The following is a 27,996-nucleotide window of genomic DNA, read 5'->3' as shown; positions in this document are numbered from 1 at the left end:
TCGAGCATTTAAATAAAACAAAAAATGTTTACAGACAGCAATGGCACTGCACTGAAGATGAAATGGCTAAAATTACTTCCAGAAGGCCTGTTCATTGAACATTCGCGCTGATTTATCTGCACAAAGTTTATGGGAGGTTATAAGATGTCCACTGTTCTTCGAGCATTAATTCTGATTTATTTGTTGGGAGGTTATATGTGTATAGTGCAGCCTAATTGATATCAAGCAGTTGTTATTTTCACACCACTTTCCTTACTGCAGAAAGTCAGGCTGTTTTTGGAAGTGCCTTCCAAAAGAGCACCAAATCCACTTCACTTGTACAACGTGAATTTGCCAGTATGTGACTGAGCCCCACCCACAAAAAAGCAACAGATTAGAAGTGCCCTGGGTCTTTTTTTTTAATGTGGGAAGCCTTTTGCTGCTGCCTTTCTCACCTCCCATCTCCCTTCTGATGCAAAATGCCTTCCAAACAAGCAGAAGACACAGAGAGCTACCTTCTTCCCCACTATGCTCCATTTAAACATCTTCAAAAAGGGACACAGTACAGCGACCTTACTACACAATGGATAAGGATGTCTGCTTACAAACTGTTAGATATCAGTCCATGCACTAATCGTCTTTGAAAACCAGCATTATAAACACTGGGGGAATCTGGGCACTTCAAAACCTTTCATTTGCAGAGAATAACAAGAAGCACAAATCCTTTGGTGTGGGTGCTAACAGTTGGTGTTTACAGATGGCTGAAAGAATCCTCTCTGTTCTAAAATTGGCTACATGTGAAAACCTGAAGTCCATGCAGGGTGTGATATCAAATACCTGGGAATATTTCAAAGCTGGGGAAGAGGAGGAGAGGGAGGGAGGGAGGGAGAGAGAGGAGGAGGAGGAGCAAAAAAGCAAAGAGAAGCAACCAGCCCCTTAGAGTCTCACATGCATTACAGGAGCTTTTGCATAAAACACTTAGCAGCCTCAGCAACAAGAATATAATTGCAAAGATTTCTGCTTTTCGTATGGTAAAACACGGTGAGTAGGATCTTTTGTTGCCTTGTCTTTTTACTAGGTTTTTTGGTGCAAGGGTGTGGTGTGTTTGTTTTTCTTTGTCCCAGTGGCAGTGTGTGTATGTGATTATTTTGGGCTAGTTGCTTCTTCGTTGCTCTTCTTTCTGATGCCGGACCTTAATGTGCATATTCATTCTTTGTGTAGGCACTGAACAGCAAAGGTGATGAGATCTGGCAGGGTGGAAGCTTTGCGGGCTAATACAGCGGGCTGCCAAATACAGCCAGAAATGAAATGCTGATTTCCTCTCAGGTATACTGCAAAGATTTTTGTTGTTGTTGTTGAGCTCTCTCCTCTCTCTCCCCTCTGGAGGTAGGCTAGTGATTGGTTAGCTTACTGTGCTGGCTGCCATGCAGTTATTCCATAAGGTGTGAAGAAGAAGGGGGGGGGGAGATCTCTCAGCTTCAAGGAGGGGCGAGGAAGACCTGCATAAACTATTGTAGCACACTGTTGGCATGAAGGAAATCTTGCGAAGCAAATTAATTTCTTGCCCGCATTCCTGTGCGCTGTTATTCTTCCCCAGTCATCCATTTCTGCATTAGCTGTGAAAGAGTAATTATTGCAATTCTTCTTCGATCAGAGGATTGACACAGGGAGCTATCCATTGTGCTGATTGTCTGGAAATATTACTGTATGTACCCTGCACAATAAAGAAGGGGGAAAGAGTAATACCCCCAATACCGCTGGGTAATTCATTCTCACAAATCTGAAGATGTGTGATAACTAAGGCCTTTTCCAGCTACATAGCATCCTTCATTTAAATGAACAGTTGGCTTTGCTTAATTTAAGATACAGATTTCTCATTCATACTTTACTGAAAAAAATGAAGGTCTACACAGATAGGTTTAATACTGTAAACATATAAACAGTTTAAATGTTCAGAGGATTTGCAATTTTTATTTCCTGAGCATATTAAGCCTGAAAAAAAAACCCAGTGGAGATTTACATGTTTTGGCCAATTCATGAGGAAATCAGAGACTGACCTAAAATGATATTCAAATTAGAAAGCTATTTTACCCTAGAGAGGCAGATGATAAAGAGGGCTGATGAAACAAAAAGAAAACAGTGCTCCAAGCATGTAGGATGCTTTAAGGATGGGAGCCTATGTTGCATTATTCTATTTAGAATGATGATAATAACACACAAATAACATTCTTGTCTGACAAAAATCCATTGTGTCACCTTTTTTCAATTTTTCTTTCAAAGGGAAATGGAGAGGCTATTATTAGAACAATCAGTTTGAGCAGTGAGATGATCAATAGTTATTTAAATGAATCTTTGCATCACACTCTAAATAAATAGAAGAGTAATTTGTCAAATTGGCTATAAGCCTTAATATCAATAAATACAGTTATTAAACTGTAAAATACAAAAATTGTGATATCTATATGCATTGCATTTAGAATGTGAGAATTAAAATAGAGAATAAAAATATGTAAATACTCTCAAGCCATTTTCATCTTAGCTGTTTTTTTTAAAAAAACCATAACAACAAATAGAATAGGCAACAATCTGAATGAATACTGTCTTTAATAAATTGCCATTAAAGCACACTATGTGAGAGATAATGATTAAATCTTTTAATTAAATTGTGACAGTGACAAATGCACAATTTGAAAAGAAGCTTTAGAAAAAAGGAATGAAAACTACAGTCCTTTTTTCAATGATGATTAAAGCTGTTTCCCCCCTAATCCTTATAACCAAACGTCAAAAAGCAGAAAAGTAATCTGAGATTCTAGATATAAGTCCAGCTCCTGAATAACAATACATATAAAAATCCAATGGCAGATCTCAAATGGGCCATTTTTAATGCAACACTATACCTGTCTACTTAAAAGTAAGTCCAAATTAAGTTAAATGGGTCTTAAAGACTGCAGCTTTAATTCAATAAATCTAGGATACACTGTAAAGCATAAAGCATTTGTTTGATTCTTTGATAAGTTAAATCTTTTAAAAATAAAATAAAAATGACAACATATTGTGCTTCTCTGTATCCTGACAATAAAGTAGCTTGATCTGCACTCCAGTTAAGTCAAAGTGCTGTATTTTAGCTAATATATTGCCCTTTACTTTAAGAAGACTTGGATTGATTCATACAATTATTTTTGGCACGGTTACAAATTTCCTCATTATTTTGGTATGATGAATAGTGGTCTGACAAACCCCAGGATAGAAACTTATACAGCCTAGCTAGTTTCCCCGTAATGGGGTCATACTCAGAGTCAATCCATTGAGTTAGGACTAACATGTCCATTGATTTCAATGGGTCTACTTTGAGGATAACTTAGAAAGATCCCAATGTTTTCCATCATATGATATATAGCATACAATCTCACCAGATGCTGGAATATTCAAAAGGTCAGTGAAAATCTGGAGTAACTTCACTATGTCAAAAATGGTCATATGGCTCAGTTGGCAAATGGTGAATATCCATATACTGTGGCTGCAATTATTTATATAACTGTTAGAAATAAAGCTGTGGCTTGATGAAAGATGACAGCAGAATGTGAGAGCAATGGAAAGCAAGCTATGATTGTTATTTGTAGTGGGAAAATTATAAATTTAGTATAAAAAAATTAGTGTAAACAATTTTTCTAAAAACTATGATGCTTTATTGACTTCAGTGGAGCAATCTGCTATTTTCAGATTATAGTAACAGTCTAATCTTGAAAGAGTCATGATGGAACAGGGAGATTAAGGGCCAGGTCATCAAGTTAATCTAAATTTTGAAAAACAAAATACATTCAAGTTGCTATTGACCAAACAACCATTCTTCAAGCACAACACAGCAGGTGGAAATGTCTTGCACCAAGGACTAAACCAGTTCTGCAGCACAGTACTATCCTTCTAGAACCAGGATATTCAAAGTGCACAGCAGATTCCTAAGAAGGCAAGAGGAGTTACTTCCTGATGTTGCCACAACCCACTTTGAACATCCTGATTGGATCAGGAAACATTATTTGAACAGACACTGCTAAGTCAGCTACTAAGTGCCTGTAATGGCTTTAGGGGTTACTTGTGCGTAAGTTACCGCCGTTCTGGGCTAGGTTGCCTGGTTAAACCGTTTCTGTCTGGACAGCCATCCACTCCGTGGCTGTTCAGTCGCTGGCAGAATCCGTCAGTGGGCGTTTCTTGAACCTCTTCCAGCAAAGAAGTTCTTTGACGCCAAGTCGCCGCCTACTTTCCCTGCGCGGAAGTCTTCTGCGCAGGGTGGGTGTGGGCAGCGGAGGACCTGTGCTCTCCTTGCTGGTCTCCTGCGAAGAGTCCTGGAGCCTCCTCTCTGCTTCCCCCATCGGCCCCCCTCTATCCCTGGTGTTGCGCTGATTTTCTTCCCCAGCCGGAGACCTGCCTCTCTCCCTGCTTGGCCCCTCTCCAGCATCGCTGTGGAGCCTCGCCTCCTCCTCTGGTTCCGATGGCAGTTCCCTGACAGTGCCTAACCACTTATTGTCATTTTAGAGGGAACATGGAAGCAAGAACCTGAATAAATCTAGATGTGTTAGTTTTGCTTAGGTCATTTTAAGCCTTTGCTTCTTGACTTGGGTGGGTATAAATAATAAAATTATCATCATCATCATCATCATCATCATCATCATCATTATTAACTTTTAAAATCCTGATTTTAGACAAAGTCTCCCAGAAGCATTTTTTTTTGGTGGTTGCTTGCTACCAAGTGAATCCTGGAGGTACTCCTTAAGTTTACTCTTTGTTTTGATTGTAGATCCAGATGTGATGAGACAACATGGAGTTCAAAAGAGGAAAAACCTTTATAAAATCCAGCATGCAGCTGACCCATGAGAAATTACCTTTAGTGAGCTTGAGTCCTGGGGAAAAGGGCAATGTAGGAACAGACATAAGAGAAAGGAGCCACCCTGCAGTTGAAATCCAAAAAGCAAGTTTTTCTGCAGATAGAAGCGACAGCATTTCCAACAGCTCAGTCAAGACTGGATCTAGTGAGAGCATCCTGTTGCTCCCAGAATCCTTCTACAAACCTGTACGGAAAAGTAAAACCCACGACTGTGTTCTGGGAGGTGTAGACAAAACTGAACACTGCAGCTACAATAACAAGATCTCGGAGGAAGGTGTTGCAGCTCCTGGGAGAAGCAAAGGGCGAATGACCAACAGTGCCAGCTTTTCTGGAATCGGGAACACACAGAATTCTAGCAGCAAGAAAGAATCGGTGGGCAACTCAAGCCACTTCTTGAACAGCCCACAGCAGATGATTGATTATCGAAACTTTGTGCCACAGGTGCCCTTTGTGCCAGCGGTTGCAAAAAGTATCCCAAGGAAGAGGATTTCCCTGAAGCGATCCAAAAAAGGCCTCCGGGATATATTTCACATGAAAAAAAACAAGCCAGAGAGTCTTTCCTTGCTGTCAGAGAAACAAAAAAGGCTGCCATTTCCAGGCTGCAAGTCAGAGCTGGCAGGCAGGTTCGGCAAGTATTTCTTCAAAGCCGGAGAAACGTTTTCTGCTGACTGTTTGGCACAAGAATTTTCTGATGGCGAGCTGCTGTCAGAGTCCTCCTATGAGTATTCCAGTGCTCTGTGCGAAGATGTTGCTTCCCTGAAGAGCTTTGATTCTCTCACTGGGTGCGGAGAGATCTTCGCAGACGAGAGCTCAGCTAATATGGAACTGGAGGTTAGCAAAGAAATCTCGCTCAGGCAATCGCAACAGAAAGATAGTCCTGCTCTGGGAACCTTTCAAGGTGGAGTGGAACAGCTTGCATCCCCAGCCCAGAATGAAGCAGGAGACTTTGCAAAACTTTGGGACAACATCAACAAATCAGTGCAGCTGCATCAGAAGACCCTGTTTGATAGGAGGCTTCTGAAAATACCCAGTAGTGAACTGGGAAAGTCTAGAAATGAGACCAGTGCCTCAGTGACTGATCTGCTTTCTTCCCCTGACTCTTCCAAAGAGAGTTCCATAGATACAGGGACCCCAAAGAGTGACAACCAGGAGTCTATGTCAACCAGTGATGAAGGGTACTATGATTCATTTTCTCCTGGGCAAGATGATGAAATAAGGGAGGATCAGTCCCCTGGGGTACCAGGTAGGTTTCCAAGAGACAGTTATAGTGGCGATGCCCTTTATGAACTATTTTATGATCCCAATGAGGCTCAGATCAGCCCAGTTCTAGATGATGACCTATGTATGTCTGAAAGCACTTCAGAAAAGGCCATTGAAATCCCTTTATCAATTTACAGCTTTCACGTAGGGTCAGAAGAAAATATGGCTTCTCAACCAGCCATTGACATAATCAGCCAAGGATTCCTTCACAGCACGTGGAAAGGGAAGGAATGCTTGCTTAAGCTCTGTGATACGGAGCTCTCCCTGACCATGGGGATCATCAACTGGCTGAGGAAAAACCCAGGCTTGATTTCCCCCCAAGACTTTCCCAAGAACCCTCCCCCACAGATGGAGAGAGATGGTGAGCCAGTGCCCACCAGTCTCAGCACATGCCCAAACATGTGTAAATCAGCTTTTGAGGAAAATAAAAACAACGCAGAGACATCTTCAGCTGACTGCAAAAATGGAACTGAGGTATATTCAGCGGACAGAAATGAACAAAGCCAAAGTGATGTTCCTTCGTGCAGCTCAACTCAAGAAAGTTCTCAAGATAGGGAAAGAAATTGGAGTGCAATATCTGGGCTCACAACAGACAACAGCATATCGTGCGACACACAGAGATCAGAGAGTTGGGATGATCTCCTAATGAGCACTTCTTTAATGGAGAAGATATCTCTCGTAGAAGAATGCACAGATCCTAGCAATGAAACTCTTTCACTAGAAGTTTTGAATCTGGAGACAATTTGCCCAACTGATGATAACCTACTGGTAATGGATAACCATGATGCAGAATCATGTTCTTCTTATATGACTGCTGCAACCTCTCCAGATTCTCTAGAGACTGGAGAGGAAAATGAGATGAAGGATCAAACCTGGTCTGCTGAATGTGACAAGCCAACTGAGCCACTGAATCTCAGTCATCCCCAAAGCCAGATCAGCCAGACATCCAAGGAGAGTGACACGAATGTAATGAGGCTTTTGGAAGATTGTGTCACTCAGGTTGCTTCCCTAAAGATCAATCATGACTCTGCAAGTAATCACTTGGAAGATGATTGCGTCGGAAATGAAGTGAGCAGTGATACAGACACTATAATTCAATTCACAAACCAAATACAAAATGAATGTAGCTGTATAACCCCAAGCCCAAAAGGTTCTTCCAGCCACCCTTCAAGTCACTGTAACATTGAGTCAAATATTGGGGCTAGTGCTACACCTCTCGCAAATCAAAAGGAAGGTCTCATTTGTTTTGAAGATCAGAAAAACACAAGTATCCTAAACTGTATGGGTCCAGTTGCAAAAAACAAACTACCCTTTGAATATGCCCAGTTGAATAATCAAGCCCTGTCCTATATCAAAGATTTCAGATTTGAACTCAGTGCTCAAAATTCTACCACCATGGCACACATTTGCAGGCCAACATTTTTGCCACTCTTTGGTTCTATCTGCTCAGACACAACTAGTGGCTTTTCACAGCCTTTCTGCAGGAGGAGCGGTTTGCTGGAGAAACATTCACAAGACCAAGAAGTTCCACCAAGCAGCACACCGTTACGTGGTTATTCAACGTTCCAGTGCAAAGTACTGCCAAAGGTGTCCACTCTTCCACTTTTAGAGGATGCTACCAAAGAGAGAGCAGTTATGGAGAAGACCCGTGATGACTTGCTGTCATAAGGTGAGTCCTTGAAGGAAGACCCTAAGTGCATTGAGACCAATTAGGAAGGCACTTACTTCCTGCCCACTCATTTTGCCATAGACAAAGGCTCTGAAGGGTTATTATTTACAATGTCCATATATTTTTACCCTCCAACATGTCCCCCCAAATCCTACCTCCACTTTTAGCAACTTTCTAGTAAGGATTAGATTAATTTACCTCTGATTACTGAGAGATGTGGAAATATAGTTTGTGAAGTAAACCCAGAAAAACTGGTATCGTACAAACATTTTTGCTAGTCTGCATGCTCAGACATAAGGTATTTGTTGGCTGCCACTCTTTTGTAACCTTTTCTTACTTAGACACCTGGTTGGGAGAGACTTGTGTTTGCTGCAGACAACCAGCGGGTGGGACTGGCCCCCCAGGTGACTTTGAGAAAACCACACCCACCTTTCCCACACCTGTTGTCATATATGATATCAGGTTCAAGAAACCTCATGGCATAAATAAATTGTTCATTTTTTATATTGCTACTTATGGCACAACATAAATTTATTTTTATTTTACACATTGACACAGTAAACAAATGGGATATTTGCATTTAAAACATGAAAACATGTGTTGGATTTGGAATAGGAGTAAAAGCAGAAAGATGTTACGGATAACTATTTAGGATGTATATAGGATGTATCCTATGCCCTTTTAAAATGTTTTTTTCAGGGGGTTATGGGGTTATTGTTTTTATCTTGATCATATATTTTGTGGTTTTCTGTTCCGGTTTTCTTCTGCGAGCCACCTTGAGACCTCCGGGTATAGAGCGGTATTATTATTATTATTAATAATAATATTAATAATAATAATAATATAGGTCTGCAGCTAGGACATCTGCATGGTTTGGTAGAATCCATGACTGAACGGGCCATGGGCCCTTGTCCTCAGGAAGTCAGATACAGTGTTAAAAATGGAAGTGTACCCAACAGAGGTGAATTAGGGCTGTCCAGATATCCCTTTATTTGTATATCTATGATAATGTATGCTCATGATGCTATTGGGGCAGTCATATGTAATCCCATTTTCAATACTATTTACGCCTGCGTAAGGTGGTCACACTGCTTCATTCCCAACCAGGGCATATCCTGTAAGTTCCTCCTGAAAGCCCGTTACTCCTTATACCCTCCAGACTAATGTTTTATTGCAGGTGTATTCTGCAACATGCCCTTGACCCAACAGTAGTGCCTTAATAGTGATCCCCTCCCCCCCTTCTGGTTTGTTCTGTGATGCTTCCCAAATGCTACCACATTATTGCTATATAGCCCAATGAAAGTGGTACAAAAATAAACCAGAACATCTATGCTATATAAAATTACAGGATATCAGCAGAAGGTTACAGGAAATGCATTGAATGGAAATGAAGCAGTGTGACCAAACCAAAGGTTTTGCAGATGCAAACAGTGGGATTGTGTGTGACCGCCCCAATAGCGTAATGAGCACCAATCGTCCTGAAGATGCAATAAAAATAGTGGCTGGTGCAGGCTGTTCTCTTTTATTTTTGTCCTGGTTTTGTTGCTGTAGCCCCTCAAGACAGCAATAATGTGGTAAGCAGGTATGATGGTGGATTAAAGGATTAGATATAACGTTGCAGACAGCCTTCATGAGAAAACCCAGAGGGACTAAAGCTGAGGCAAACCAAGTGCTGAATTATGTGGACCTAGCAGAAAAGAAATCTTTTCTAGGCATGAGTTACTTTCTGGTAGTTGCAGAAAGCAGAAGCAAAGCAGACACAGCTGTCAGAAGCGGTAATGTACCCTATACTAGTGCTTTATGAGATTGTACCGCAAACTGACTTGGGGCATTTTCAAATACGTTGTTTCACTAGCAGCTGTAGCATGCCACGAGTTGTCAGCGTAGACACCTGCCAGACCAGAGACATGTCATTACAGTTGTATGCTATAGTTAACTTCCCAAGGAAGACATGACTTTTGCTCTCTGGAAAAAGAATGGACAGGTTATTCTAAATATTAATTTAATGGTGTACTGCTAAGGTTTATTTGCATAATTTTAGATATGTATCAGAATTGGAGGTCTTGGTGTGTGGGCTGGATTTTGGCATGCATCTGATTTATTGATTGACTACATACAAAAGTCTTGATGTTCTTATTTTATTACTTCTCTGTAAACACATCTGAGAGAGAAAATCAGAACCTGGACATACAGGCTGCTTTGCTATAAAGTAACTCCACTTCCCTGGAGGTTTTTAAGCAAAGGTTGAATGGCCTTCTGATATGGATACTTTAGCTGAGATTCCTGTATTGCACAGGGTTGGACTAGATGATCCTTGGGTCCCTTCCAAATTCATGATTCTATTATTGGCCCACCACACGTACAATCAACCCACATTTTAACATGCCTTTGGGATTGCTTCCTATGTTACATTTTTCACTATGAAGATTAAACTATATGCTTGTTGTTGTTGTTTTAAAAAATATTAATATCAGTGTATTTTTGCTACTCCAAGTACACAGATCAAGGAATTTGTATATGCAGTGATTCCTAGTTCTGTGTAGCTGCCCCAGAACCTATGTGTGATGCCATTTATATGTTAGAAAAGATAATTTTTGCTAGGGAAAAGTAGCATGTGAGATGGCTTATTTGAGTTGACTCAGCAATTAGGAGCTATTAATGTGTACGATTGCATGGTAATTTGCCTGAAATGCATCATTTCATGAAACCTTTTGAAAACAACAGATGAGATCATTGTCCTTATGATCTCATCAGATCTATGCAATCATAAATTATTATTTATGTTTCTACTGGTGGGAGAAGAAGGTCCTATTTAGATGGTGGCAGCAGTTACCTGTGTGCCACCGACTGATGGGCTGCAGCTGACAATATTTCTCAAGAGCAGATCTATAAGATCGTTGTGAGGTGTGTCTGGCACTTCTGTTCTCTTTTTAGAAAAGCTTGAGATTTCTTTCATACTGGAAGTGGGAGGAAGATAGACCATATCTCGGAACTTACATGAGGCTGTTATTCCAGCCAACAGCACCTGAAATACCTCAAGGCAAAGATGATATCAGTGACTTTTAATGAAGCTCTCAGAAATGGCATTTACATCATAATCTAAAATCAACTTTATTCACAGCAAAAGTACTCAGGCTTCTTCATGAGATTATATGCATAAACCTTTGTCCAAATCAGGGGTATTCATATTTGGTGGCTAGATAACTGGCATTAAAAAAAAATAGCATCTCTTCACAGATCCAGTTTTCTTTCCTGTGTGTTACTACTAAGAGAAATTATGCATATTTCAGCTTTTAAAAGGGTCCCCAAATCTGGCAACATGGCTCTGAAATGGCATCCGATGGAGACTGCATCATTGCATGGACAAGAGTCATGATACAGTAGTACCTCGGGTTACAGACGCTTCAGGTTACAGATGCTTCAGGTTACAGACTCCGCTAACCCAGAAATAGTACCTCAGGTTAAGAACTTTGCTTCAGGATGAGAACAGAAATTGTGCTCTGGCGGTGCGGCAGCAGCGGGAGGCCCCATTAGCTAAAGTGCTACCTCAGGTTAAGAACAGTTTCAGGTTAAGAACGGACCTCCAGAACGAATTAAGTTCTTAACCCGAGGTACCACTGTACTGGATACTAATTTGCTACCAGAAAGACCAGATACTGCTTCCTAACTAGATAACCAGTATCTGATTGGTGATGCGCCCCAGACTCCGCAGGCATGCTTTGAGCGTCATCTAGCTTGTGCCCAGAAAGGAAAAAAAAGATGCTAAATTAAACAATTTTATACTTCATTAAGCATTGCTCCTTCCAGCTTTGGCTTTGTTTCACTGTACTGTCAGCATCTGACTTGTTCGCTGATTGTCACAGCAAATAATATTTAGCCTCAACTGGTCTTAAAGAGCAATCTCCCCTGCCCCGTTTTAATTAAATACATGTAGGCTTTTTGGACATGGGCTGTATAAGACATTCGGAGACATTGTTATAGTCCTTTCTCAAAATAAAACGATTGATTTGCTATCATGCCTCTTATTTCAGTAGGACGTTTCCATGGATACAGGCTTACAGGGTTGGCTTGCGATGCTCTGGCAATGCTGGAGAGCACTAAAGCATATTCCTAGCTAGCCTGCTGTAGATCAAGGGTGTGAATGATTATTGCAAATCTGAAGTCAGGATCTGCTTTATATACTCTTTTTATTTTCTTTCTTTTTATAGCTTCATGAATGGATTTTTTTAAAAAAAGAAATAGTAAATTGTAAACTGTGTGCAGTTGTATTGTCCAAGCGATGAGGATGCAGAGATCACAATACTATTCCTGTTATATTAAAATAGGCGAAATGGAGAATACATGTACAGGCGGTTTGCCTCTTCAAAGCCTGTCAATTAAATATTTCCCCGTGACAAATACTTCCATAACTGGGTTTACATTTAGAAACCATATCGAATAGGATGCAGTATGATTAAGAAATGAAGTGGGGACAAAAAGGAGGCAGGGAAGGAATCTGGGTAGCTGGTTTTACGTTAGTTGAATTATCTTGTGAAGACTATTAATGTAGATTCCAGAGTGCAGAAGGCAAATCAGCTGGTGTGCATTCTCTTTTTCCTTCTGAACCTTTTCAGAGTCTCGTCATACGTTACATGGCAAATGTTTGATTTCTCCTCCATCTGTATGCATGGTAGGCTGCCATGACCAAACTCAGCTCCCTGGCAAAAGCACTGGTATGACATACGCATTTGCTGTCTGCAGACACTAGTTTTACAGGCACAGTGAACTATGTGTGAAGTGAGGGAGCCTAAGGAGTGTAGGGATGGCAGAGTGTGTCTGTTTCACTCCATGTCAACATTGCATGTGTTCTGTTATCTCATTAATCTGTAATTAAAATAAAAACCTGGGCAAAAGTTAAAATTTAAATACAGATTTAAATGCTTACTTAAAAATTTTTATTTTTATTATTTTATTTATTATTAAAATTTTATTATTTTAACCTATATTTCTAAATGTATTCCCCCCCGAAAGGCATATTTTAAAATATATTTACGTGCATTCCTATAATGCGAAATTCAGAGAACTGCAAAATTGAAAGGGTAATACTGTTCCAAGCTGTCTATTAGTCTTGGAGGTGAAGATGAGTCCAGTTTGTTTGCAAATGGAAATAACATTCTCCCCCATCCCTAATCCTAGGTGTGCTAATTAGGAAGTCTCATTGACCTCACAGAACTTATGATGCTGTCATCTCAGTGTTAGACCATGAACTCAAGACACTTGGCAAGCAAAGTGACTTTTTGACACTAGCCAGGTCAGCAGAGGCTCATCAGGGATCAGAGCTTGAAATGGCCATCTGAGTACTTCATACTATTTCCCCTGGGATAGCTCAGTCAGTAGAGCAGGAGACTCTTAAGCTCAGGGTTGTGGGTTTGAGCCCCACATTGGGCAAAAAGATTCCTGCATTGCAGGGGGTGGATTAGATGACCTTCAGAGTCTCTTCCTGCTCTGCAATTCTGATTATGATGGGCAAAATGGCAACACAGATAATGACTTCCTTACGTACTAGGTCGGGGTGGGGAACCTTTTTAGCCTGACAGATCAGATATTTATCTGGCCCGATCCCCACAGGCCAACTTTGAGAGGTGGACAGAGGAACCCACCTGTCAATCATCTGATGCCATAATGACACCAGGTGATTTGCCCTGCCTACCTGTCAAAGTTGGCCCATGGGGATGGGGCCAGTGTGCAGTGCTTCCCCATGACCTGGCAGCTAGCTGGTTGCTGGGCGTTTGGGAACTGCAGTACAAGGGCTTTGTTGCTCCAACAGCACCAGGCAGATTCTATTGAAACCTCTGTGAAAAGATAGCATTTTCAACCTATTTTAGCAGAGGTTTCAGTGGAAACTGCTTGGTGCTACCAGCGCAGCCAAAGACCTTCTGCCCATCAGCTTTTTTGTAACTAGGTCATGTGAATCAATCCTAATGCTCTTCCAAAACTTTTAGTGGAAAAGAAGCCCACAGAACTGCAGTACTAATTACACGGCAATTGGATTAAGCTTTCTAAAGTTGAAGAAAATCATCCCAAGTAGACAGACCACCCTGTGAATTCAGTTAGGACAAGACAAGCCTTCTCAAACAGCATGCAGATTACAGTGCTATTACTGCTTTGTTTTGTTTTGTTTTGTTTTTTTTTGCTGTGCCCACTGCAGGCATAATAAAGAATGATTATAAGCCACAATAGATTTTGGTGGGACAGGTAAGTGCACATTAAAGTCTATCCCATTGGACTAAATGGGATGTAGAAGTGCATTACTTTGGCTGGATCGTGCCCACTCTTTTGGGTGGATGGGGTATTCTTAATTTGAGAAGAAGGCCACCAGAGAAATGATAGATAATATCAGAATACCTGAAGGAGCATCTCCATCCCCATCGTCCAGCCCGGACACTGAGGTCCTCCTCTGAAGGTCTTCTGGTAGTTCCCTCACTGCAAGAAGTGAAGTTTCAGGGAACCAGGCAGAGGGCCTTCTTGGTAGTGGCTCCCTCCCTGTGGAACACCCTCCCTTCAGATGTCAAGGAGATTAAGAACTACACAACTTTTAGAAGACATCTGAAGGCAGCTCTGTATCAGGAAGTTTTTAGTGTTCGATGCTTTTTTTAGACAATCCCCAAAGCTGTTGAGCTTCTTTCTTTCTTTCTTTCTTTCTTTCTTTCTTTCTTCCCCCAAAACGCCAAAAAACTTGCGATTTTTTGATTGACTTGCCTAAGATCCAGGACAAAGTGCCCCCTTTCAGAAATTCCCCCCTGGACATCAATCCAGAAGTCCCAAATATTATTGCAATGTATTGCAGCAGTAAATAAATGGATGCCATTCAGAATCTTTCTCCCACGCCCAAATTTAAAAGCCCAACTAAATGCTACATTCATGATAAAATGCTAGTGGTGTTAAGGCTCAAACTGGATCTGCTACAGGCCAGGCAGGTGTTCTGTTTGGGGATCTCCCCTTTTCTCTTGGCTTCCTGTTATTTGACTTTGCTGCTTGAATTGACTCCATTTATTTTCCCCCTTCTCTATGCCTCCTTGTCTGTTTTCTTCATTTTGCCCTCTGTGTTTTCTGAGACTCTTCCATTAATGCTCCTTTTGTGCTCCTGACACCCCTCCTTTAATTTGGGAGGGCATTTGCTTCTTTCCCCAACATTCCTTTTTGTAGTAATTTGGTACTGAATCCCCGGTCCGCTTTCCCCTTTTGTGGCTTTCTTAGCAGCTGCTCTTTGGCAAGCAAATCTACTGTACGCCATGATCTCTCCCTTCTCTCGTTGCTGTTTATTTATTTTTGGTACTCTGTAGAACTTAGGAAGCTGCCTTATTCTGAGTCAGACCAGTAGACCATCTAAGCTCATTACAGCGGTACCTCGGGATGCGAACGGGATCTGTTCCGGAGCCCTGTTCGCATCCTGAACAGAACATAAGACGCGTCTGCGCGGGTCGCGTTTCGCCGCTTCCGTGCATGTGCGTGACGTCATTTTGACCGTCTGCGCATGTGCGAGCGGCGAAAACCGAAAGCACTCAACCTGAAGCGTATTTATCCCGAGGTATGACTGTATATATGTATGGGTGGTATTCAGTGCTAGTCCTCCTCAGAGCAGATTCCCTGAAGTTAATAAACATGACCAACACCCCATATGCACTATACAATTAAAGCAACATCATACCATTTAACAGTCATATTTTCCTCCAGAGAATTCTGGGAACTGTAGTTTGTTAAAGGTGCCAAGCGTTATTAGGAGACCCCTGTTCCCTACACAGAACTATATTGTGTAAGGTTCCCTGAGAAGAAGAAAGGATAATTAAACCACTGTGAGAATTGATTTTTTTTGGCCAAAAAATAAACTTTCAAACAAAGATGATTCCCAAGAAGCAACAATAAAACACCAACACTCAAATGCCTGGGAGTAAAGAAAATTTTAAACCCAGCAGTGAAATGATGTCCAAGTTGCTTCCAGACAGGCCTCTTTAGGGAGAACATCCCTTAGATGGGGAGCCAGTGTGGAAAAGGCCCTTTGACTTGGCACAACCCTCTGAACTTCTACAGGAGGAGGTGCTCAGAAGAGGGCTTCTGGTTACGATTTAAAGGTCTGGCAAGGTTCCCAAGGTGGAAGCTGTTCCACAATGCACTGGGTCTAGAAGTGTACTGACAGCCAGCGTGGCCAAATCAGATTCAGTGTTATATCTTCTATGTAGTTTCAGTCAGAAATCTGTGGTGGTTAGAGTGTTGGACTGGGAATTTGGAGAGCCAGATTGAAATCCTCACTCATGAAGCTCCTTAGGTGACCTGGAGCCAGTCCGGCTAGACACAAGGCAAGGCAGGGTTCAGACTGAATGCTGGGCTGGATACAAAGCAAGGTGAGGTGGGGTTTGGGGTAGGCAGGGCTGTGGGAAACACACAGACAAAAACCAGATTCTTGACCTCAGGACCCTTCATGAAAAATTAGGTTACAATATCTTAAGAGGTGTCCAAAAGTGCAGAGAACAGACAAAGAGACAAACAACTTTCCAAAATACACAGGAGGTAAAGTATATGTAGAGTACTTTTTTTTATTTTTTAAAGGACCGTGCCCACAGGTATACAATCTAAACAACAACACCCGGGTGGGGGGCAGAAGGAGAGCAAGAGACCAGAGGCCAAATGATCAGAAAAGAAGGCACAGGGTAGATCAGTATTTCAATAATTGCAAAGAAGGATGAGGGAAAATGTTGGGACACGATGGGTTCCAGAACAAAAACGAGGCTGCAAGAGAGAAAGGATGGAGATGTAAAAGTTAAGAAGTAACCTGACGCTTAGCTGAGTTGAAATAATGCCATCAGTACATTAGCAGAGCAATCCTGTATACACCAATTGCAGCAGGGGTGGCATCACTATGCTGGTGTATGGACATCAGTACCTATTCAGGGAGGGGGGAAACACACAGCCATATAGGACAAAATCAGTGCAAATGTGGCAGTGACTATGCCACCAAAGTCAACCAATGAAAAACTGTGCTTGGAAGGAACAAACAGAAACGAATAATGTTGGGAGCATGCCTTTAGCACACACCCCTGCACCAACACACACACAAAACGAAATATCATGCCACAGCACTGCCTGTGCCATCAGCCCCACTTGGCTCAGTCCATGACCACTCTGCTACTGTCAGTCCCAGGCATGCAGCTGTTTTGATTTCCTTATGCTGCTAGCAGCCACCAGTCTGGAGCACACTGCATGAAGGTAAGGAAGGAGAGTCCACATAACACAGCTTGTTGGGTAGGATGTCTAGAGAGAGCACAAAAGCCTCCTTGGAATGAGGGTTCAAGATCCACCTAGGAAACATTCTTGTGGCTTGCAGAGCAAGTGCATCCCAATGGGTCACATTTATTAATGGCATTTATACCCCACCTTTCTATCAAGGAGCTGAAGGTTGCACATATAATCTTCCTCCTCCCTGTTTTATCTTCACAACAACCCTGTGGGGTAGGTGTGGCTTAGAGGCAGTGACTGGCCCCAGGTCACCTAGCAAACTTCGTTGTGGCTCTGTGGGGATTTGAACCCTAGTGCTAGCCTAGCACAGTAACTACTGCAAAGCACTGACTGCTTTTCTTATAGGCTGGTACAGCAGTTGTTGGGTCCTCATTTTATCTGCATCTTTGCTGGTGCAGCAACTCGCAAGATTGAGCTGCCAATCCAACGTCTTTCTGTAGAGAAAGCTTTGGTGGTGGTTGCCCTCATTCTTTCTCACAGCATATTAAGAAAATGATCATTACTGGCACAGAATTTAATGTATTATTCAAAAGCAAAGAGGGAAGTGTTGTTGTTTTTTTTTAAAAAAGGAAAAAGCAAGCAAGCCAAGCTTTCATATCAATAATTCAATCCCTCCACAGCTATAGCACTAGTTTTGCCACTTCACTCCTGGCTATCTCCTCATACATAGTTAATGTTTAGATGCCCCTCTGCATACATCTCAGCAGATGGAAAGAGGTGCCATGGTCTAACACCAAGTGAATCATTTATTTATTGTATTTATTCCAGTCATTTATATCCTGCCTTTAAGGAGGCTTATGAGTAAAGTCAAAATACAACAATAAAAATGGTTATAAGTCCATTTCAAAATCTACCCGCCAAGTTCCTTCCCACAGGGCATTTGGGCCTACAATGAGAGAGCAGGTTCTGATGTCTTCTTCCCCTCCATTCGTTTCACACAAGGGAGAGAGAAGGGAGAGAGGAAGACAGGAGACGAAGATAACATCAGGCACCTGCTCTCCTCCAGTAATGTACTTAGTTAGTTTAGATTTCTTTTCCATGCAGTTTGTCCCTAAAGACTCAGGATAGAGATACAATTTAACTCATAGCTGAAATCAGTTATCACTAAATGTTGATAGTGCTTAGTATTTGGACTGACCAGGACCAAATGATGTGAGAAAGCCTCTTCCATGGTTTTATAGCATGCTCCTATGAAAGAAATATTAAAATAGAACACAACCATTATTAGAGGTAATGTGTGCTTAGTGGCTGATGTCCATAATAGCTGGGCATTGTGCACATTCACCGCACCTCATGGAATATGTGTTCATAATCTATCAATGAAAGAGGGAATTGTGCACTATTCCCAGTCAATATACATATTCTCCAGCAGGCCTTGGGAAATGTGCATACCTCAAGAACATTTTGTACATTCTCCAGTCAATATGCATAATCTCCAATAGGCCCTGGGGGCTTTGCATATCTCAACTGCATCTTGTACATTCTTTAGACAATATGCATAATTCTAAGAGGCCTTTTTGATAGATATTTGTAAATTCTCCAGGCTATATTTCCTCCACTGCATAGCACCTATATACCACAAAGTGAGTAACAGGGTAAGCAAAACCTTGATGAAGGTAGAGTCTTATACAATAAATAATTTGACAGATTCACTCTGTTTGGCTTCAGCTTGGCAAGGGCTCACTACTTCTCCCAAGATATACTGCCACATTTTGTGGTTGTAGATTGGAAGGTAACCATGATCAGAAGAAGCAGGTGGAAGGAAAAAAACATTTCAGCCAGCAGAGGGCAGAGTGTCACTAACATTTTTTATTTTTATTTTTTGAACTTCAATTTCTTGTATGACTCTTGTTTTGTAACCAAAACAACACTGGTATAGGAGAAAACAGAAAGTAGCACAAATATTTGGACTGGCCTTCCAAGATCAAGTCAGTCTGAGGAGGTAAATAGCTTATGATCCCGTGAAGACAAAAATGGCCCAAAACTGTGTAGAAAGGTGTTTCTCCATGATAAGCATCCCTCATCAGTGCACAAATGGTAATGCAGAAAGGAAACCCAGAAAACACACACACACACACACACACACTACGCAAAAATGTAGTGGTAATGAAGGGATAAAATAGACCAAAATGACTGTTCCCTTAACTAAGAAAGGTCTGGAAGCAATTACAAACAAGATTAATTGCAATGATGTACCCTCATAAAATTATTAGAGAGGAAATAGCTAAGTGGGTTCCAATAGTAATCTATATTAAAAGAGAACTGGGTAGAACAGACATAAGGATAAACTGTAAAGGAACCGTGACCATTAGGTCCAGTCGTGACTCTGGGGTTGCGCACTCATCTTGCTCTATAGGCCGAGGGAGCCGGTGTTTGTCCGCAGACAGCTTCTGGGTCATGTGGCCAGCATGACTAAGCCACTTCTGGCGAACCAGAGCAGCACACGGAAACGCCGTTTACCTTCCCGCCGGAGCAGTCCCTATTTATCTACTTGCACTGGTGTGCTTTCGAACTGCTAGGTTGGCAGAAGCTGGAACAGAGCAACGGGAGCTCACCCCATCTCGTGGATTCGAACTGCCAACCTTCCAATCAGCAAGCCCAAGAGGCTCAGTGCTTTAGACCACAGCGCCACCTGCGCTTGTCCCATGTATGTATGTATGCATGCATATGTGGGTGTGAGTGACTGTAATATAGATTGTGTGGATGAACACTATATTGTTATTGTTACATAATTTATTTATTTATTTTAAATGAACATTAAGTGCAAAGTACTGTTATATAAAATAGGAATATATTTATTTATCAAAATCTAAATTTATCAAAATCTTATTTATCAAAATCTAAATTTTCAAAAATGTTCATAATAGATATTGTAAAAGGCAAATAAAATAATAAAGTACAGTCATATGGATGAATAAAGGATAAGGGAGTTTAGGACTGTTGGTGATCCCTAAATTAAATAAATTATAGCAAAAAAGGACACATAAATAACTATATATATATATATAGCGCAAAGGAGGCACAATAAGTTATCTTGCGATGCAAATAAGGGAAGGTTATTCAGAAATAAACTTTACTGCATAAGCAGTTTTTCTTTAAATGTGAAAGGGGAAAAATGCATGAATGAGGAAGCCTAAGGAATAAATTAGTCTAAGGAATAGACAAAAGTCACAACAAGATTGCAAAGTCACAGAATGATTTATGAGGAGCAAGGAATTTCAGCCACAATAAAGGCCCCATTCACACAATCCTTTCGGTTGCCAGGCACAGCACATACCTTTGGTAAAGTATTGTGAGAACCAGCAATATACCTACATTTTGCAGCAATTTATATGATAGCTGCAGGAGTAAGTTTTCTGGCAGTGCTATGATAAAATATACATCTGCAACAAAGTATTTCATAATGTACATCTTGTTAATATAACACTTTCTCTGTTTACACAAAGCTGGCATACATGGATTTTTTTGTGGGGGGGTGACAATGTCACTCTGCTATAAGAAATAGTGTTACCAATTTATGAGAAGTTAGCAGGAATATGAAAGGCCCAATCCCTCAGTGAAATGAACTGAGTATGCACACAGTATTCACACAGAGTTTGGCAGGTTATGGGCAGCTTCACACAAGGCAAAATGTGCTGCAAAGGAATGTGTAGAAAATGTGTCTTAGATCATATAATTGCTTCAGACCAATTTAGATTACTGCACTTTTATAATTATGCCACAATTCAAACAACTGCTTGGTGGTTGCTGAATTTCAAGTTGGGTGCATTGCTGAAGTTGTCTCATGGCTTCACATGTGAAAATCTGCAGATATGCTTTCAACCCATGTAATGCATTTTAATCGCTATTCATTCTGAATTTTTAAATTGTTGTATCCTGCCCCAGGACCTTCTGGTGAAGGTTGGTTAATAAATACAGTAATTATAATTTAAAAAATCAGTTTGGAGGCCTTGTCATCAGAATCATCTCTTCCCTTTGATTTTGATGAAAGAGAAGAAATGTCCTGGCGAGAGTTCTGGAGATAAAATGCATTCCTTGGTGTCCTGTTCTTGGTCCATTTTCCAAATCTACAAAGGAAGCAGGGATTGTGGAGAGTGGGGGATATAGAGTGTTGCAGCTCCATGATAAAACAGGTCAAATGGTGAGAGTGGCAGAAAGTTCTTCCCCCAATTTACATTACATAGTGGGTTTCAGGTAGCTGAGGCTGCATGTTCCATAGGATACTGGCCAAAAGGATTTGGTAGGCCTTGGGCTGGTAGTTTTTATTAATGATTTGGTGATGAAGAGACTATATATATATATATATATATATATATATATATATATATGATGGGAATAAAAGGTAAAGGTAAAGGACCCCTGACCATTAGGTCCAGTCGTGGACAACTCTGGGGTTGAAGCGCTCATCTTGCTTTACTGGCCGAGGGAGCCGATGCTTGTGCGCAGACAGTTTTTCCTGGTCATGTGGCCAGCATGACTAAGCCGCTTCTGACAAAACCAGAGCAGCGTACGGAAATGCTGTTTACCTTCCTGCCAGAGTGGTACCTATTTATCTATTTGCACTGTGTCCTTTCTAACTGCTAGGTTGGCAGGAGCTGGGACCGAACAATGGGAGCTCACCCCGCCATGGGGATTCAAACCACCAACCTTCTGATCGGCAAGCCCAAGGCTCAGTGGTTTACACCACAGCGCCACCTACGTCCCTATGATGGGAATGGATTACCACCCCCCCAAAAGAGGATAACATCAAAATAACATCGTTTTTTTGTTAAGTTTGGGATTCTGCACTGGAACAATCAAATTTACTCTTCATATTGTAGAATAGTTTGGCAACGGATTGTTATAGAATTACTGTAACATGGTGCCACGTGTTTCTTATGTTTCAGGAGTGATGCTAAAGATCCACGCTCTGCAAATGCCAATTTCTCACATGTATCAGAATGAGGTAAGAGACTGGTGTCATCGGAGACAGAAACCCCATGAAGACACTGCTGTGGATGCACCTCCTAATCTCTTACCAGAAGAATGTGGATTTTAATGAACTTAATATTATAAGCTCTTGACACCTTGCCACTTGGTCCCTTGAATGGATGTGTGCAATGTATAACAACATGCTTGCCCACAGATCCAGTCTTTTTGAGTTGGATGAAAATACTTGTTTTATTTTAGAATATACGCCAAAAGAAAGATTCTCCTAGTTTGGGTAATGTTGAAAGACAGTGCCCCAGTCCAGCTAAGGCTGTGAACATTTTCTTCTGTGCTTACAGTGGATTTCTCTGCATGCAAAAGGGTGCTGCACACTTGTTTCCCGGACTGGAAATCCCACTGAGAAGCAAGTCTCAGTAATGTGATCAGCAGCTTTTGAGCTTTCTGCTTCCCTATCCATTTCCCTGCATAAATGACTGGTGCTTTTAATGATGATCTTGCTCCAGTCCTGGATGAGGCATTTCCCTCTAACATCACTAGGTGAATCAAATGCAAAACAACAGCAACAACAAAAAGTTACTGAGTGTGCTCATGATCTATCTCAAGACAGAATGTGACCCAAATGCTGCTTTTGAAGCAATGGTTTGGAATGATGACCCTGTTCCAGTATATGTGCCAAAATTTCTCTAGAAAAGAAAGTACACACTGACCTTACGAATCTGAATGTTCATTTAATGTTGCAACAGGTTTTGCATTAGCAGAAATGAGTTCCCAGGGTGCTGGCCCTTTGCTACCATGCTGAATTAGTCAGTCATTATGCACTCAAACCGAAGTCAACCAAAATGAGTTTAACAAGATGTAACCCAGGCAAATATTCCCTCAATGGCTCAAATCCTTTATCTCCGTTGCATATAAAGAAGGTCCCATTTAGCTGGGACCATCTTCTTTTATTTTCTTTTGTTGTTTCTTGCAAGACAGGAGCATCTTTCCCAGACCAGTCACATCTTCAGTGGAAATTTTTGCAGTAGTACCTAGGCAAAGGGGCTGTTTCGATTCTGATACCCCAGTATACAGAAGAGAATGATAGCACTTACTTTAGATGCTCTGTTAATAATAATAAAAATAATATTCTTGCATCTAAGATATATTCAGATAATAGACCCACTGAAATCAATGTTTTTGATTAACTTCAGTGCATTTATTCCAGTGGGTCTACACTGAGTATGACTTAGTTGAATGCAACACACAATTCCTCAGTCTCATATATCCATATGACATATCTCTTCTTGTATCATAGCTGTGCCTTCTATATCATAATTTATTTTTGTTGCTTGCATTGCATATTAAAATTACTTGAATTCTATGTTGAGATTCCTTCTCTCCTGCTTCTTATTTTGTTGCTTTATTTTGGATATCATTCATGATACATCTTTTTCTAGCGCTGACAGTTCATTCTCCAATAACTGCCAATGGTGTTGCTGCTTATTATTTCATCTCATCGTCTTGTGTAAAATTACATACCAGGACACTTATTTACCTTTTCTGTGACAATATGCTACTGAGGATCCAGAGTACAAATGAATGCAGTGACCTGAGTTAAAGGAAGGAATTTGGTGACTCTGCATGTTCATATGACAACATGAAGGATGTGCACAAAATGGCAAAAAACAAACTAGGGATTTTTCACATTGCCTAGTCAACGTACACAGTCTCTAGGGAATGTAGCTGAGGAATGTGCACAAGAGGACAATATTATTGTACATATTATCATTGTACATATTATCATCTTGGTTATTATGCACCGAGGAGAAAATGTTACCATATAAAATGTGTATGGCAACAAATGAAACAGCTGTGATGAATTCACATTCCTCAACATCAGTTAGTGATTATCCATATTTTGATCGGGCAGTGTGCAAACCACCCTGTTGACCATGCCAATTTGTGCATATTCTCCATGCCTTCATGAGAATATGCACAATTGCTGGTATGCATTTTTCCAGTCAACTCACATTGGTTCCAACATGTGTACACCTGACCTGATGTCACAGAGGGAAAGGGCAGACAGAAGGCTGTGGGAAGCAGGAGTCTGAAGGAGCACCAAGAGAAGGGCAGAAGGGATCAAATAAAGAAGGAATGGAGGAGGCAGAGGGACAGATGTGGTAAAGTGAAGGATTATAGGCAGGGGGAAGTTGTAAAGAAGGAATGGTCCACAGCAGCCTTCCCCAATCTAGTTTAGGACCACTCCCATCAGCCCCAGTCAGCACATACAAAAGAGAGTGTAGTGGTTAGAGTGCTGGGAGATCAGGATTCAAATCCTGACTCAGCCATGAAGCTCACTGGGCAACCATTTATCCACCTAACCTACCTCACAGGGTTATTGTGAGGATAAAATGGGGAAAGGGAGAACCTTGGGCTCTTTGGATAAAAAAGTAGGGTACAAATGTAATAAATAAATATGTATTTGGGTACCAGACAGGAAAAGTCTGCTCTGGACAATGTCTTCTTCCCAGCTTCCCCCTTGCCCTCAAACATTTAATCCATATGTTGGGGAAGGCTAGGAACTATATGAATTTCAAGGAAGATTGAAAATGAAGAATGGAAATGGGAAAATGGTAATGCAATGAAAGGCCTCCATGATGTCTTAGATACCACACACACACTCATGTAGCATTGGGCTTCAAGTTTAGATAATTATTTTCTTTCCAGAATCTGGAATATTGTTAACGATCAAATGAGAGGGGAAGAGAAAGAGAAAACAGGAGAAACGGAAGTAGAAAATGGTATAGAAGTTTGAGATTGGCGGGAGTCAATAAACAGTATCCACGGGGTGTGAAATCTAAGCAGCCAAAGTCTGACTTCTGATATCTCAGCAGGTATCTCTCATGTATTTTAAAGCTTTTCTTCACAAACACAAGGACTAGGATCTGGGGGGGGGGGGGCGGATGGACAGACCAAAGTAGGCATTTCCAGGTTGCTGGATTCTGTGATATATGCTACACTGCACATTTGTGTCTGTCTGTAGACAAATGAAAAAACCCCGACAACAGAATGAAGTCATATACATTCCAAGCTCCAAATGGTTTAGGGATCAAAGCTATTGTGAAGCCAGACAAAAATCATAATTACTGAGATGTCCCCCTCAAATTCTAGTGAGTATCTGATAGCACAGGTGTTCTTTTTGTGAAGTGCATAGTCGTGTGTCCCCCCAAATTCCACTGAGGCCATGGGAACTAGGAAGGATTAACAACTCGCAGGTCTGCACTCTGTAGATTAATCATGTTAAGTGTATTTAAATGGCTAAAATAGCAAGCACTCCCCTCATCCATTTATGGGGGATTTAATATAAACAACATGTTGTGGAGCTAATATTAGCTTGTACTTCTACCTTGGTGATAAGAAGATGTAGATGTAAATCTCATAACACTTGGGCAAGAAGACAGATTCCTCCACATGAAATCATTCAAAGCAGGGCACACTGTCACATATATACAGATATAGACAAGTGGATATATCACTGGCAGAGCTGATATAGATATATATAGCACACCAACAAATCTAATCCAATAAAGGCCAATTGTCAACCCACTGCATTGGGATATTTTGGGTAGCAGTGGGCTCAGTACTTTGCTAAAGTCTGAAAGAAAAGTAGATGGTGCAGTCATAGGTGGGATGGAAGTATAAAGCCTTGTCCCTTCTATATGAGGGATAAGAATACATAATACTGCATGTACATAAGGGGAAGGAATATGGATGTATAGTCTTTATGGTGCATTGGAAGGTTAGGGTTGTATACTATGATTCCGTGCTCCTATTTTCTGCATGAATACAAACCTGTCAAAACTAAAATGCTTAAATTATCTTTACCAGATTCTGAAGTCACAACCACGTGGCCCTGCTCTTCCCCATGATAAAGCCACAAAAAGCAAGGAATGTGTATTATAACTTTCATTCACCAAATTATATTCTTAAATGAATCTCAAAGGTAAAAACATCAATATGTATCTTGCTTTCATGTTTAAAGGCTGAACAGTAGATTTAAGCATTATTCTGCTGTATATATTTTGATCTAGCATCTCCAGCAAGGTGCCAAGTAAGATGCTAAATTAAGAAACTTTGATATATCTAATCAATAGATAGTTCATATCGAAGATCTTGCAAGTTTTGTTTGCAAGACCTTAGATCAGCCTTCCTAATCCTGGTGACCTCCAGGTATTTTATTTTGGAACACAACTCCACACTGGCTGGGGCTGAAGGGGTTTGTAGTCCAAACATCTAGAGGGCAACAGGTTGATGAAGGCTGCCTTAGATTCTAGTATCCTCCCTAGTAGCTCAGATTAACTGAACTGCAGCACAATCCTATACACATCTGCTCAGATTCAGTCCTCTTAAGTTCATTGGGAGGTTTATTCCCAGGTAAGTGGGCAATGGAGCCAACTCATAAATGAGTTGAAGACTTTCAAAGTTCAAAGAGGAGATGGACAGTTTTGCACTCAGCTCTTGGGAAAGCATACTTCAAATTCCAGTTCCTTGTTTTACAAAACTGCAAGAGAGGTGAAACTGACTGCAGCAAAGAAACCTTAATGGGGGAGACTCCAAAGCTAGAGGAACCTTAAAATCAGTTTTGCTTAAAATGGGAGAATTGGCAGGAGAGGTGAACGTTTTGCTTTTTTTAAGTCTAGGCCAACAGTGGGAGAACCATTAGGGACAGCAGTGTAATATATGAAGCTGGATACAGAGGGATTGAATGGCATTGTGGTGTTATTTCCCTCTCTCTTGCTTTTCTGCATGTGCCAGCACGTTTTTATATGCATGATATACATTATTGCATATTATCTCCTTTATCTTCTTCCAATGTAAACAAGACTTTTCAGTCCCATAACTTTTTATGACTGCTTTGAACTATAATATCACTAATTACTATTATTTTTAAAAAAGCTTGCCATAAGTGCTGTCCAGTTTACTTACAATCTTACTTTACTTGCCTTGCATTTAGGTAACTCAAATATAGGTAGACCCATGTAGCTCTCAAGAAATATTCTGGAGGCTCCAAACTGGCTGCGAACCTCTCCGTATACATTTCTTAGTGTATATAGGTATAAAGGGAGATATAAACTAAATTAAATGGCTTGCTTGTAGCAATGATCTGAGGCCCTCCATGGACAAATGGATGTTTTAAAGTTTTGAACTATGTTCTGAATGTGGTTTTCTATCATGCTGTTTCTTAAGAAGTAAATGAATGTTTTATTTGCTTGGCGTGTCTGTGATCATTTTCTCAGATTCTCGTAAGACTGTTTCTCCAGAAATGGAATACGATGCTACACATCTCTCTCGTTTCTACCAAGGTCTCTAGGACAGGTTTGCCAAGTCCAGAGGAGGTGCTGAGAGGCTTCCTGTACCCTTAAGAATGCCACAAAAGGGATTTAAACAACACATAAATGCTGACCTTTAAAGCTCTAAAGTTTCCCTCTTTCTTTCCATTCAGGACGCCCCTGCGCTTTGCCTGCCCCTCAGGGCCGGCATGTCACGTGGGGCTGGACCTCATCAGTGGCAGCCTCTCCTCCTACTCACCCACCCTCCAGCAGCTGCTACAAGCTGCTCAAGGGAGGAGGCCAGTAGCAGTGGCCATGGAGAGGCTGTCATCACCACTGCCATCACCATTGCTTGGGACTATCACTGGTTCCTCCTCCTCCCCCTTGAGCTTGTCAATGGCGGGGGAAATAGGGACATTCTGGGATCAAATCAGAAGTCAGGATGGCATTTGCAATTCCAGGACTATCCCTGCAAAATTGGGATACTTGGAAGGCATGCAACAACCTGTGAGATGGTCAGGCTAAGAGTTGTGTGACCCATGGTCATCCAGCAAGCTTCATGCTATATAGGCATGTGAACTCTCGAGTGATGTTAGCCCCTACACCACACTGTCTCATTCCCCCAAGTCCCACTGTGTATCTTCAGGCCAGGGGGAGGACTAAGGCACAGGGAGTTGGTTGGGAAGCCCCAAGAAAGAGTA

The 27,996-nt window shown here is 41.2% G+C and overlaps 2 protein-coding genes across 8 annotated transcripts in view; one reads left to right on the top strand and one right to left on the bottom strand.

Moving 5' to 3' along the window:
* The window catches only part of GPR148 (G protein-coupled receptor 148), a 96,496-nt gene that overhangs the window by 22,293 nt on the left and 46,207 nt on the right, over nucleotides 1-27,996 (bottom strand). The window contains exon 3 of one of the 5 annotated variants that reach the window (XR_014548573.1): nucleotides 1,545-1,693. The exons of 2 other annotated variants lie outside the window; for them this stretch is intronic. The gene's annotated coding sequence lies outside the window, so the exon portion shown is untranslated. Of the gene's footprint in view, nucleotides 1-1,311; nucleotides 1,694-14,171; nucleotides 14,250-27,996 lie in introns of those variants that run through there. 2 more of the 5 variants (XR_014548574.1, XR_014548576.1) reach the window with 2 other exon arrangements.
* On the top strand, nucleotides 244-27,235 carry AMER3 (APC membrane recruitment protein 3). 3 transcript variants are annotated; one of them, XM_083615209.1, is made up of 5 exons: nucleotides 244-1,020; nucleotides 1,201-1,305; nucleotides 4,772-7,787; nucleotides 13,975-14,021; nucleotides 21,944-27,235. In XM_083615209.1, the coding sequence occupies exon 3, from the start codon at nucleotides 4,793-4,795 to the stop codon at nucleotides 7,784-7,786; it is 2,994 nt and encodes a 997-aa protein (XP_083471335.1). In that variant the 5' UTR covers nucleotides 244-1,020; nucleotides 1,201-1,305; nucleotides 4,772-4,792; the 3' UTR covers nucleotide 7,787; nucleotides 13,975-14,021; nucleotides 21,944-27,235. The 3 variants fall into 3 exon arrangements, with proteins under 3 accessions (XP_083471335.1, XP_083471336.1, XP_083471334.1); XM_083615208.1 differs by lacking the exon at nucleotides 13,975-14,021 and having other exon boundaries at nucleotides 245-1,020; XM_083615210.1 differs by lacking the exons at nucleotides 1,201-1,305; nucleotides 13,975-14,021.

The sequence above is a fragment of the Podarcis filfolensis genome (genome assembly GCF_964270895.1).
Source record: "Podarcis filfolensis genome assembly, chromosome: 5".
NCBI classification, from domain to species: Eukaryota; Metazoa; Chordata; class Lepidosauria; order Squamata; family Lacertidae; genus Podarcis; species Podarcis filfolensis.
The sequence above is the reverse complement of the archived record's forward strand: the minus strand, read 5'-3'. Positions and strand labels throughout refer to the sequence as shown.